Source organism: Moschus berezovskii, chromosome 6 (assembly GCF_049115385.1).
Source record: "Moschus berezovskii isolate FMDL1 chromosome 6, NW_MosBer_1.0, whole genome shotgun sequence".
Classification (NCBI taxonomy): domain Eukaryota; kingdom Metazoa; phylum Chordata; class Mammalia; order Artiodactyla; family Moschidae; genus Moschus; species Moschus berezovskii.
The window spans coordinates 62893467-62907753 of NC_142465.1; the positions used below are offsets into that span (position 1 = coordinate 62893467).

General features: G+C 41.0%; 2 protein-coding genes across 2 annotated transcripts; both read right to left on the reverse strand.

Moving 5' to 3' along the window:
- Positions 1-828: 828 nt before the first annotated feature.
- On the reverse strand, positions 829-1831 carry LOC129536052 (olfactory receptor 6C4-like). Its single transcript, XM_055394819.2, has one exon. The coding sequence runs from the start codon at positions 1762-1764 to the stop codon at positions 829-831; it is 936 nt and encodes a 311-aa protein (XP_055250794.1). The 5' UTR covers positions 1765-1831.
- A 7899-nt stretch (positions 1832-9730) lies between these two features.
- LOC129536054 (olfactory receptor 2AP1-like) lies at positions 9731-10666 on the reverse strand. Its single transcript, XM_055394820.1, has one exon. It carries the CDS (start codon positions 10664-10666, stop codon positions 9731-9733), a length of 936 nt encoding a protein of 311 aa, XP_055250795.1.
- Positions 10667-14287: the final 3621 nt, after the last annotated feature.

Sequence of the window (14287 nt, forward strand, 5' to 3'; positions counted from 1 at the left end):
AGAGTTAATAGACTTTAGCATCCCAAGGCCTCCCTGAGAAGCATCTGTAACCTGCTCAGCCTCCTCAGGTTCATCTAGAAATGCATCCTGTAAAAGTTAGGTGGACTTTTCCAGACTCCAGCTACAACAGTTTCAGATCATTGCCAACATAACCTAAGATATCTCTTCACCTAAATTTACCTTTAAATGGAGTCCAAATGATTCCTTGGTAATGGTTTTCATTCTGATCTCAGTGATCAGAAATGTCCTTCTGAACAGATGTGAGATTCCATACAGTACTTTACAGTAGGAATCATTTTCTGTAGGAGATGCCAAAAAGAGGCGGGCTCTTTTTTGGAACTGTTGGAGGCAGAAGAAAATTGCTTAAAACCTGAGAACGTTTTATGAAGTAGATTTTTTGTATGTGTGTCGTATCATGAATAATCTCTTCTGGGAAGTATCTAGGAATTTCTGACAAAATATATTTACAAATTTTTGATAGTGATTGATAAGACTAAGGACCCTTCATGGAAGGTAGATATAGTCATTCACCTGATCACTAGATTTATGACAAGTAAAGCAATTTTTACTCAGAAATTTCTGTTTTGTATTTACTTTAAAGATATTATTTTCCTTCTTTATTAAAAGATATCTATAGGAAATAAAATATCTGAACTGACTTTCTTTGAATACCTTTCTCTTGCTGACAGATGTTAAACTAAATTTTGATATGTGTTTTCAGTCAGTTTGTCTGAGAAACAGTTTTAACAAAAGGAGTTATCACAAGGTCAAATTATCAGTTGGCATAACTTTATGAATAATTCAACATTTCCACTGATTTTGGGGTCACTAAAATGAATAAAGATGTGCTATTTTTCTGGCCACGTTATTGAAGGCTTCTTTTACTTGTTTATTCCTTAGTGTGTAAATGAATGGGTTCAATAAAGGGGCAATTAATGTATTGAGCACAGCAACTCCCTTATTAAAGGTAACTCCATCTTTTGCTGAAGGTTTTATGAACAAGAAGATGCAGCTGCCATAAGAGAGGGTGATGACAATCGTGTGGGAAGAACATGTGGAAAAGGCTTTCTTCATTTTCTGAGCAGAAGGGATCCTTAGAATGGTCCGGATGATGTTTGTGTAAGAGAGAATCACCAGCACCAGGGTGACCACCAACGTGACAGCTGCTAAGATGAAGTCAACCAGCTCCAGGAGTCTTGTGTCTGAGCAAGATATTCCTATGAGGGGTCCAGAGTCACAAAAATAATGATTCAGGACATTGGAGGCACAGAAATCCAGTTGACTGGTCATGATGATTGGGGATAGGATGATGAGAAATCCAGCCAGCCAAGAGCAGAGGACTAGCTGGATGCAGACTCTGTTGTTCATGATGGTCATGTAATGTAGAGGTTTGCATATGGCCACATGGCGGTCATAGGACATGGCAGCCAGAAGGTAAAACTCTGTGGCCCCAAAGAATATCACAAAGAAATACTGAGTGAGGCAGCCAGCAAAGCTGATGCTCTTGTTCCCAGTTGAGATACTGAATAGTAGCCTAGGCGTGAAAGTGGATATAAAGAAAATTTCTAAGAAGGAGAAGTTCCAGAGGAAGAAATACATGGGCGTGTGGAGGTGGGAGTCCAGTAGTGTGAGGGTGATGATCGTCAGGTTTCCTAAGATGCTGATTATGTAGGTAAGGAGGATAAGTATGAAGATGATACTTTGAAGCTCTGGGATGTCTGTTAGTCCCAGCAGAATGAATTCTGTCAATGTTCGGTTTTTCATTGCTAATGATTCTGCCTGTGAAACTGATAAGAAATGAAGTATGAAAAGGGCAGCAAAGCTCAGGAATATTGAGGGAAGGACGTGGGCTCCCCTTGAAATTTATTCATGGAAAATTCCTCTAACTTAACAGAATGTCTGTTGGTCTCAACTGGCCCTTCACAAAATATGTTTACCCAGGTTCCCATGTAGGCAGCCTTCTTTTTGGAGTCTTTTTCTTGAGGCAATGAAATAGTCTTCTGCATATAAAGAGTTACCCCTTTATCCACTCTTTGCTTTTTCCTCTCTCTATCTATGAAAACCTTTTCCAAGACTTTGTAAGAATGTTTCATCTTTCCTTAGTGTTAATGCTTTGATCATTTGCTTCATTGCTGTCTTCTTCAATATATCGGACACCTCCATATCCATTTGCTTTGCAGGAGTGAATAGCTCTTTTTATATTCTGGCTTTTGTGCCTGGTGGCAGGTTTGGAGAAAGCTCTGAAATATTGAATTTTTTTTTTGTATGAGACTTTTTCTCCTGTTGAGATTACAGTTAGACAATAATTCTAGGAAAGCTTTCTTTAACTGTTTAAATATTCAGGGAGTAATGTTTACTGGACTGGGAAACTTTCTTATGTTCTTTTAGTTTTCAGGACATAGATGTTACTGCTACAGAAAAGTAGGAAAGAGACAGCTTGGTCCCTTACAGACTAATATGGATTCCTCCCAGAAAAAAACCTGCTAGGGTCAAGAATCATTTTAGGCATTTATCTTTGTTCTGATCTTCTGGTATCACAGGAACTAAGGATTTTCAAGGGTGCTTATCTAGAACAAGTTCATAGTGGAAGTCCCTGTTGCCCTTGGCCCACTGTGATCCCTGGATTCTAATGTCAAGGCAATGTCACCCTCTGAATGGGAGGCTCAGGCTTCTGTTCACTTTTTGCTCTTTGGAGAATTTTTCTACATTATCATTGAGAAATTTACATTTGCATTTCACAGAAATATAATCACAAGTCTGAATATATAATTGTTTGGAGAAGTTCATTACATTATTGACATATAGAAGAATTGTAAAAGATAAAAATTTCACCAATAGGTGAATAAGTAAATAAATTGTGACATTTTGTATTTGGAATAAAATGGGAAAATTATCTGTACTGACTTTTGTATGTTTACAATATATTGCTAGTGAAGTAAACACAATCACAAGTATATATTGTGATTTTTATCTGTGTAAGAAACTGGGAATTTATACATATATTTCCAAATGTCTGGAAGAATTTTAAATGGTCAATGATAGTTATTTCTGGAGTGCCACTGATCACAAAACAAAAGCCTTTCTCTTTTCCTTTATCCCCGTATTCATAATCTAAACATAAAAAAATGAACCTGAATGAGATTTTTAATGGTAAAAAACAGTAGTAGAAATCACATTCAGTTGGATTTCATAATCTGTCACCATAAAGTGATAATATTGATGAACTGAGGACATACTCACTTTTTGACACTCAGAAAAGATGTTGAGGGATTTTACCTCTGGATGCTGTTCGGAAGAGTCGAAATTGAGAAGTCAGATATGGATAAGAAAGTAGGATACAATGTAACATATACTCCACTTTTCCAGTACTACTCCATGCCCTGATTGCTCACAAAGCGTACAGGTTTCTTGGGTAGGAGTTTGAAAAGAACTAGTTTCTAGCTCCCTTTGCCTTTAATCAATCACTTGTTACTACCTTTTCTATAAATTGATCCCATTTAGGACTGGATCAACAATTTCTGAAGTTGCTACCTTATTTAAACTATTTGAAGAATAGAGGAATATTTTGCCTCTCACAGTCTCTTTTTTTCCCTCCATTTGATCTGGACTTCTATACAATTTTTTATCAGTTTGAGTGATTCACATTTTACTGAGTTTACTCAGCAGAGACATTGGGGAATAAATTTTTCTCTGGGGGCCCAGGTCAATAAAACTTTAATTAGCCTTAATAAATAATGTTGGGAATTAACTTTTGTCAGGTAGCTAGGAAGATGTTCCAAAGAGACCCACGAGGATGCTGTTACAAGGGCATCAGTTACAGGAAGAAAGTCTTGCAGGAACTGAAGCAATAATGATGATCATCATAATAAAAATGCAACATTAGTTTATCAAGCATTTTACCTGAGCTGGGCAGAGTTTTATTAACTTCCATTCTTTTATCATCTTATGCTCACTACATTTGAGGTATTTGTTATTTTTAGGCTCTTGGCCCACCTAGTTAGTAGGTGTGTGACCTTCAGAAGGTTCTCTAACCTTTCTGTGCCTCAGTTGCCTCATCTGTTAAATAGGGTCTGTAAGAATAGTAATTGCAACATAAATCTATCACAAGAACTAAATGTGCTGATAGATGTGGAGTGCTTAGAAGAGTGCTTGGAATACAGTAAATGGTAGACTAGTTATCATTATTATTAGTTATTATTTTGCCTATTTTGCAGATGAGGGAATGAAGAACATAAAAGTTGTGCAGTTTTCCCAACATCACATAACAAGTACTCTGAATTATTGGCATCTGAGAGCTGGTTTGCCTAATTCTACAGCCTGCCATGTGCTTCTTCAGGAGCATGAGGAATGCAGAAGTGGTGTTGGTTTCCTACTGTCAGTGGAATCACTGTTTCACCATGGCAGTGGGGTGTTTAGCATTTATTTCAGAGCAAATTCTTTCTTTCCTGTGTTGGATCATTGTTCTCTGATTCTTGCTTTCTGATGAAAGGCAGGATGTTATATATGCATCTATCTTCTCCTCCACTGACTTGAACTACCTTCCCTGATATTCCCACCCCATTTTCTTTCTTTAAACTTTTTTTTTATGTGGACAATTTTTAAAGTCTATTGAACTTGATACAGTATTGCTTCTGTCTTATGTTTTGGCTTTTTGGCCGTGAGGCATTTGGATCTTAGCTCTCCACCAGGGATGAAATCTACTTTCCCTATGTTGGAAGGCAAAGTCTCAACCACTGGACCATGAGGGAAGTCTTTCCCACCCCCATTTTCTTTTTGATTCTGCACCTCTCAGTTCAGTTCAGTTCCGTTCAGTCGCTCAGTCGTGTCTGACTCTTTGCGACCCCATGAATCACAGTACGCTCTAGGTGGCTTCTATTCATATACTTGGAATCCATAGATCATTTACATGGAAAACTCAGTAGCAGACTGAACTTCAAGGATCACAGAATCATTGAAAGGGAGGTCCATGGTGTTGTTACACTTGACTCTGGTCAAGAGAGCAAATGGTACTGGAGTTTCCTCTTGAGTTTGGTGAGAAGAATGGTTTCTATTTTCACGATTGGTCTAAGGTAAATCTATGAGATCATGAAGTTTGTCTTTAGTTCTCTGTAGTGAATGTGTGCTTACTCTTTAGCTGTAGGCAGAGTGACTTAAAAGATGAAAGCTGTAAATATGGGTTTGAGACCAATAATGTGTAGCTGACCAAGAGTCTTTCAACCCTTAGACCCCCAGTAGGAAAGACAAAACAAGCTAAGGGAAGTGGCAGAAGGACAAAGGTGTGTAAACCAAGACAGGAGAGATACTGGAAATGGATTCTTCAAAGAAGCAAAGGACGAGAAGATAAAAACGAAGCCAAGATGGTGTAAACATGTGAAAGAAGAGATAAATGTGGTCAGTCAGAAGCTGACACAGAGAGATTATTTTGTATTCAATATGTGGGATCATTTCTTCCCAGCCCACATTCCCCTAAGAGAATCTTTCTTGGTAGCTCCTTGACCACTGGTGATTGGAACTTGATAACACAAGGGCCAAGCTGTCATAATTAGAATCTCTTTCCTGGGTGCTTATACAGTATTTGAGTTTGCTGACTGTATGCAGTCAGTTATGGAAGAAGATTTAGATTTTATGGGGCATGCATAAAGGGCTATGTCACAGTGGATGAAGAGTCAAGGGTGCCGGTCCATAGTGAGAAAAGGTGGGATAGAGCCATAATGAGAGAGAGAGGGAGGAAGAGCGTAGGGGGAGGGGGAGGGAAGGAGAAGGATGAGAAAAGAGGGGAGGAAAGAGAAAGGGCTGAAGTGCGAAAGAATTGATGCTTTTGAATTGTGGTGTTGGAGAACACTCTGGAGAGTCCCTTGGACAGCAAGGAGATCCAACCAGTCCATCCTAAAGGAAATCGATCCTGAGTATTCATTGGAAGGACTGATGCTGAAGCTGAATCTCCAATACTTTGGCCACCTGATGTGAAGAACTGACTTGTTGGAAAAGACCCTGATGTTGGGAAAGATTGAAGGTGGGAGGAGAAGGGGACGACAGAGGATGAGATGGTTGGATGGCATCACCGACTCAATGGACATGAGTTTGAGCAAGCTCTGGGAGTTGGTGAAGGACAGGGAAGCTGGGCATGCTGCAGTCCACGGGGTCACAAAGAGTTGAACATGACTGAACAACTGAATTGAACTGAAGAGAAAGGAAGAGAGAAAATCAGTAATCATAAAACTGATGTTTCCAAGTAGATTTTAAGGTAGTCAAAGGACAGATTCTCATAAATTATTCTACCAGGAAATTTCTGTCCAAATATAACATTTTAAAATACTGAGACATAAAACTTCACATTGAGCCCCAACACATTAGCTACTTAAATACAACCCATTTCATGTTTATATATTGAAAAAATTTAATTTTTATAAACAGACAAAATATAGAGTAGTGAATCCCCGTAACCAATTATTTGTGTCCTGCAATTTGAAGATTTTGATACCATTTTAATCGAACCAAAGCCATTTCAGCTGAGAATAAGCAGAAAACTGTGGAGGGTTTTAGAAACACTAAAATCTATAGATATCTGTGCTCAATGGATTTGTTCCAAGCATCCAATCTCTTTGGCCAGATCACATCCAGATATTCAACTTTTAAATAAAAGTTTCAAAAAAAATATATTTTGCATCTTTACAAATGTATTTTATGCCTCAGTAAGGCGCTTAAAAATTTTCCTTCCACTTAGGGACTTTGCTGGTGGTCCAGCGGTTAGGACTCTGAGCTTCCATTACAGGAGGGGTGTGTTCGATCCCCGGTCAAGAAACGAAGATCCCACATGCTACTCGGTGCTGACAAAAAGTTAAAAAAAATCGCACTCACAAGGAAATTTCCAAGGGGAAATAATTTTGGGGAACTCATGCTTTGACTACCTTGAAATGTATTTGTAAACAGGAGTTTCAAGATTAGAATTTCTCTGTCTCCCTCCTTCCCTCCTATTATTCCTACTCCCTCTCATTCTTTCCCATTTCCCTCCTACCCCTTAAAAACAACATTTGTTTATTTAGGCTCCGCTGAGTAACATGTGGGATCACCATGACCAGGGATCGAACCCAGGCCTCTTGCATTAGGAGTGTTCCCTGAATTGAGAGTTCAGAGTCCTAGCCACTGAGCTACCAGGGAAGTTCCCCTCCTTGCCTGCCTTTATTTATCCTTTTCTCTCTCCCTTCCTCTGCTCCCCCACCCCTAGAATGAGTTGTGTTGTCCAGGATGAAAACAAATGGGATGTTTAGTGTGGGATGATCTCTCCCATACTAAATAGAATGAAAAGTTAGAGCAGCTCTGAGCTCCATGCTCACCTTCAGGGACAGCCTTGGCACCTGTTATTAGGAAGAGAGGAAAAGAAAACTTCAAGTTATTATTTTCCCTTTTGAGGTTTGAGACAAGAGTAGATATATGGTCAAATATCACTTTTTAAAAAGGATTTTATATTGATCTTTTAATTTTTATTGAGAGTCCTTAAAACTTCTTCTGAGGATTGTTTCTAAGCAGAGTTCCCTGGGTGCTTCCCTTCAGTGTTTGACATTTTCTAAAACAAAACTAAACAAGACAAAACAAAACCACACAAAACCCCGCTAGAGGGAGTTATTTGCCTAAATTATTCCCGGGACAGAGATTCCATTGTTTGAAAATTGAAATCCTTTCAGGTTTCATAACCTGTGTGGTGTGTAACATTTGGTAGAAAATCCCACTGGAAAGAGCCATTTAACCAGATTATCTCTGGAATATTGATTCTGTGCCTTGAGCCTCTGGTTTCTTCCATATGCACATGTTATAAACTGTGTCCTGCATCCTCAGCCCCTCTCCCCATCATTCCACAGACCTGGTGGGGGCCTCACACTGGAATTACCTTCACATTGTAAAACTTGGGAGAGGAGGTGAAATGAATTTAGTGGTATCAATGCAGCGTGTTAGCCTTTAAGATGCAACTGCCAAGGTGGATGCATACAACACTTGTCTGCTTTGGACCTGGCTCATTAATTGTCTGCTTTACTGGGCTTGGGGAATGGAATTATGACTGATTCAGAGATTTCCCTGGTGGTCCAGTGGTGGAGAATCCACCTGCCAATGTCGGAGACAGGGGTTCAATCCCTGGTCCAGCAAGGTCCCACATATTGCCAGGCAACTAAGCCCATGCACCATAAGCACTGAGCCCACACACCTAGAGCCCACAAGCTGCAACTATTGAACCTGCACACCCTAAAACTTGTGCTCTGCAACAAGAGAGGCCACTGCAATGAGAAACCTGTGCATCCCAACTAGAGAAATTCAGTGTGCAGTGACAAAGATCCAGTGTAGTAAAAAATATTAAAAAATAATTGATTCAGGCTGGGAAGTAGGTAAATCAGCACACCCTCCTCTTGCCTGACCATTTCCTGCAGCTTCTGAGAAATGCATACCCAGAAAGGGAAGCTCTGGGTCTCTCTCCCGAAGGCCAACACCTTCATCTGAGAATTTTATTTTGGGTGACAAAGTCCCTGGAAAACAATGTCTCAAAAGTGCCCTTGAAGAGAGTGTGGAGGAGTTAGGCTACATGTGGCTCTTGAGCTTTCTGGGAAATTAAAAACCCTCATTTTACACAGAGAATATGCTCAAATTAGGCTCCATAGGATAAGACCTTCAAAATCTACCAACCTCCCTGTCTGAGTCTTACTTCAGGGGCCAGATTACCTGTGATGAGGACACTGAATGCCCCAGAAGAAAAATAAATAACTCTGTCATTATGCATCCTGTAGCAATCTATTTCTCGGGAACTATGGCTTGTGACCATAGGTGAGAAGAGACCAGGTTCTCCTTCCTGACCTGATCATCCCAACCACAGCTCATATGGGCAATCACTCTCTGTCCCTCACTTCTTAATGGTAGATCTTGAACCAGGACACTGCATGTGTTTACCATATATGCTTACTTTTTGTTGACAAATTTTTTGTTGAATAATAAACCACTTTAATACTTAGTGGCTGAAAGCAACCACATTTGTTTTATTCATGGTTCTGTGGGTTGGTGATTTGGGCTGGGCTTATCTGGATGGTTCTCTGTCACTCTTGATGGGCTCGTTCATGTATCTTTGACCACTGTCAGCTGGGCAGCTCTGTTTCATGGTGGCAGGGAGCATGTGTGTCTGTGTGTGTGAATTTATCTGCAAGGGTGATGGGGGCAAATTTTGCCTAGGCTAGTCCAGGTTTGTTCACATAGCTGCAGGTTTCTAGGACTTCTTGAGTTTCTGCAAGTTTCCTTGTGGCTCAGATGGTAAAGAATCTGCCTGCAATGAGGGACACCAGGGTTCAATCTCTGGGTCAGGAAGATCCCCTGGAGAAGGGAATGACTACCCACCCCAGTATTCTTGCCTGCAGAATTCCATGGACACTCTGGTGGGCTACAATCCATGGACTTGCAGAGCTGGACATGACTGAGCAACTAGCAATGCAAACATGAAGTGTCACTTGTATGAAGCAAGCCACATGGCCAAACCCAATGTCAGTGTGGGAGGGCACAACCAATGTAGGTGGCTACAGGGAAGCAAAGAGTAAATACTAATCACTTGCAGTCTCTGACAGTTGGTCATCTTTGACACATGAATTATGTGTTGAAATACAGAGGTAGAGTGAATCTGAAAGGGGATGTGGAGGAAGAAGCAATGGGAGTGAGTGAGCCTCGACTCCTCACACTCCCTGGAAGGTGCCTTGTAGGGTTGCTACTTATTTTGGAGCCCGGTCATTTTTCTGACCAAGTCTTTTACCACCTGCTTCACTTGCTGGTTCCTGAGAGTGTAGATGAAGGGGTTCAGGAGAGGGGCAATAACTGTATTGATTAGAGACACTCCTTTGTTGAGATCAACCCCTTTGCCTGGAGAAGGCTTTACATACATGAAGAAACAGGTGCCGTAGCACATGGTGACCACAATGATGTGGGATGAACAGGTGGAGAAAGCTTTCTTCCTCTCCTGGACAGAGGGGATTCGGATAATTGTCCGGATAATCTGGGCATAGGACATAGAGATCAGCACCAGTGTGCTGAGCAGTGCCACCAAAGCCAGGGTAAAATCCACCATCTCCAGCACCTTTGGCCCACTGCAGACCACCTCCATTAGAGGCGCATAGTCACAGAAGAAGTGGTTGATGTGGGTGTCGCAGAATGGAAGCTGACTGGTGAAGATGAGAGGAATGATGATGAGGGAGAATCCTGCCAGCCAGCAGGTGAGGATGAGCTGCGTGCAGACTCTGCTGCTCATGAGGATGGGGTAGCGGAGGGGCCGGCAGATGGCGATGTACCGGTCATAGGCCATGGCTGTGAGGAGGAAGAACTCCGTGGCCCCCAGGAAGATGTGGAAAAAGTCCTGGGCGATGCAGCCAGCAAAGCTAATGGTCTTAGTTCCTGTGGCAATGTTGAGCAGCATCTTGGGCACAATGACAGTCTGGAACCAAATTTCTAAGCAGGACAGATTTCGCAGGAAGAAGTACATAGGGGTCTGTAGGCGGGTGTCCAGCAAGGTCAGGCTGATGATGGCCAGGTTTCCAGAGACGGTCACAAGGTAGGCAAGCAGCAGGAGCAGGAAAACTGCCACCTGAAGCTCTTTGATGTCTGTCAGGCCTTGGAGGAAGAACTCAGTCACCAAGGTGTGATTGGCCATTGTAGATTTCAGGTCCTTTCCAGAAACATGAAAGCCTGGTCAGATAGAGACATCAGACATTAGCAATCCAGGACAGGTAGAGACGTCAGACATTAGCAATGCTGGGCAGACAGAAGCATCAGATAGGCCTCCCAATGGATTGAGGGAAGTAGAGCAGAAGCTTCTAGAGGCCCTTCCCTAGTCAAAAATGTCACCTTTAGAATCCTGAAAGAATTATTGGATGTCAGTGATTGTCCTCTCTCACTCCCATCTTCCCTCCCTCTTTTCTTTCATTTATTCCTTTTATTTCATCTGAGAAAGTCTATACAGAATCCTCTGCTAAGAACAGAACTAAAATGTGTTTAATCCCACTGATCACAGCTTCCTCTGTCCATCACCTCATCTGGCTACAAAACAACTTGCAGAGTGAAGCTGCATCACTTCCTATTTTCAGACCTCTTGCTAGTTCTTCTTCTGGCTGACTCTATAGGTAGGGGGACCATATAGGTGAGGGCATTCTGGGAAACACAGTCCTCAATTTAATGAAGATGATATAATAGTGAAACTGTGTACAAGCCCTTGTGACTTTGTTTTCTGAAGTAAAATGTTGACTCAAGAGTTAATGATTGGGAAACGTGAAGATGTAGAAACAAAGAGTAGCTATTGGCCTGGGGAACTGGTAACAATTTAGATGATAATTCTGCCACATAGCTGAATTTCCAAACTCACAGTTCCCTGAAAGATATAGATAAAGGCCTGACACATTTTCCTAAGTTATTTTTACAGGAAGCAGACTCCCTCCAGGTGAAAATTGCTAACAACAAGCACATAGACCCGAGACTGGTTGAAATTAAAAGATTGATGATACATAGAACTTCAACTTGATGCTGGCCAATCCCAGAACTGTCCATGAGCTGATCACACCCTACTCCTCACTACCCTCTCCAGGGTGAGTCACACAGTCTTGAGGGCACTAGCCTACTGGCAAAACAATAAAAGCTACTCTTTTTCTACTTCACCCAAAACTCTATCTCCATGTTTCCATTTGGTATCAGTGAACAGAGGCTAAGTTTTGATGAAATAGTTAATCATAGTATGTCCATGCAAGAAACTCATTAAGTAATCTTTTGTAAAGTGGGGATAGTAACAGGATATTTGTGACGATGAAATGACATAATGCTTGTAAAGATTTTAACAGTGATTGCCACATGGTGAATATTCAAAAAGCAATTATTATTATATTAATATATTAAATAGATAAGCAAATAAACAAAACAAGAATTCTCTGCTGTTCTCCCAGGCCTGTTTAGAACTGGCAAACACCTATTCATCCTTTAAGATCTAGCTTAAGACTTCTTTTTTTAAAAAAAGTTTTATTTATTTTTGTCCACACTGTGCTGAATGTGTATGTGGGATTCTAGTTCCTGGATCAAGGATGGAACCCATGTCCACCACGGTGGAACCTCAGAGTCCTAACCACTGGACCACTGGAGAGGTCCCCTTAAGACCTCTTATTTGAAGCTTTCCCTGTAAGCCCTGGGCTGAATTCACTGCTTCCTCCCATTTCCCATAATTTATAGTCTGTGCCTGGTATGGTGCTTCCTAGAGGGCATGTGGTTAAGAATCCCCCGGCCAAGGCAGGAGACACAGGAGATGTGGGTTTGATCCCTGGGTCAGGAAGATCCCCTGGAGGAGGAAATGGCAACCCACTCAAGTATTCTTGCCTGGAAAATCCCATGGACAGGGGAGCCTGGCAGGCTGAAGTCCATGGGGTTGCAAAGAGTTGAACATGACTTACTGACTGAGTGCTTGCCTGGTGTATTTCCGTAGGGTCTGTTATAAAAGGTAGAGCCTGTCTTTCTTGTAAGACCACAAACACCTGAGTTCAGGAACCTTTTTGTTCATCTGTGTATCTCATCACTTACCTTCCCTCTTTACTCAGTATAGGTACACATCTTCTCAGGTCTGTATTGGCAAAACCCCTCCTACTTCCTCACATATGTAGCATGCAGTTTTGTAATACGAGGCCATTTTCACTTACATTGAATCTTTATTAAAAATTGCTTGAGACTGCATCTGGACATTAAAGATGGGGAATGTCTTGTTCGTTTTTCATCAGACCACTTTCTTTTCTCACCCAGGTTTCAGTTCAACTGACAAACAAAATTGTAAGGTATTTAAAGGGATTCCCTGATAGCTCAGTTGGTAAAGAATCTGCTTGCAACACAGGAGACCCTGATTCTATTCCTGGGTTGGGAAGATCCGCTGGAGAAGGGATAGGCTACCCACTCCAGTATTCTTGGGCTTCCCTTGTGGCTCAGCCGGTAAAGAAACTGCCTGCAATGCGGGAGACCTGGGTTTGATCCCTGGGTTGGGAAGATCCCCTGGAGAAGGGAATGGATACCCACTCCAGTATTCTGCCTGAAGAATCCATAGACTGTATAGTCCATAGGGTTGCAAAGAGTCAGACACGACTGAGCAATTTTCAGTTTCACTTTCTAAAGTGTACAAGGTGATGATTTGATACATGTATGTTTTGTGAAAGGATTCCCCCATTCAGTTTATTAACACACCCTCTATTTCACATATTAACACTTTTTTTCCTTTTGTGAGCACTTGTAAGTTCTATTCTCTTAAAATTTCAATTATATACTACAATATTATCAACTATAGTCACCATGTTATACATTAAATATTCAGACCATATTCTTACAATTAAATCTCTTATCAACTTATGCCTAACACTTCTACCTTCCACTGGCAATCAACAATCAGTTTCTGTGAGTTGGACTTTTTATTTAAGTTCCTCAGAAGTATTTGTATAAGTATTCCACATTTGTCTTTGTCTGGCTTATTTCACTTAGCACAATGTCCTCCAAATTCATCTATGTTACTGCAAATGTCAGAATTCCTTCTTTTCTGAGAATTTAATATGCATAAAATAAATTATATATGGACCACATTTTCTTTATCCGCTCATCTGTTGATGGATTCTTAGGTGCCTTGGCTATTGTTAATAATCCTGCTATGAATATGAGAGTGCAGGTATCTCTTAGAGGTAGTGATTTTGTTTCCTTTGGCTATATGCCCTTAAGTGGGATTGCTGGATCATATGCTAGCTCTATTTTTAATTTATTGAGGAACCTCTATACTGTTTTTCATAGTGGCTGTACCAGTTTACATTGCCACACGACTGAGAGACTGAACTGAACTGAACCGTGTACAAGGGTCTCTTTTCTCCACATCCTTGCCAACACTTGTTCCCTCTTGTCTTTTTGATAATGGACATTCTGACAAATATAAGATGATCTCTCATTGAAGTTCTGATTAACGTTTCTTTAAGGTTTAGTGTTGTTGGCATCTTCTCATGTACTTGGTGGCCATTTGTATATATTCTTTGGAAAAATGCCTGTTCAGGTGCTCAGACCCCTTTCTCACACTGATCTCTGGTGTTTGACATGTGATAGGTATCTCTACAGATTGCTGGGATGGAACTGACAAGAAATAAAATACTATGGAGCTTGTTGCACCCATTTTTTGATAAAGAAGGTAAACTCCACAGAAATTAACTATTCACCTAGGGCCATGAGGAGACTCTAAAAACGATGTGGAAGCCACTTGAATGTTTCCTCGCCAGGATCA

What these genes read in the sequence shown, in the direction of transcription:
- LOC129536052 (XM_055394819.2), bottom strand. Translation starts at nt 1,764, where the DNA reads ATGAAAAACCGAACATTGACAGAATTCATTCTGCTGGGACTAACAGAC.
- LOC129536054 (XM_055394820.1), bottom strand. Translation starts at nt 10,666, where the DNA reads ATGGCCAATCACACCTTGGTGACTGAGTTCTTCCTCCAAGGCCTGACA.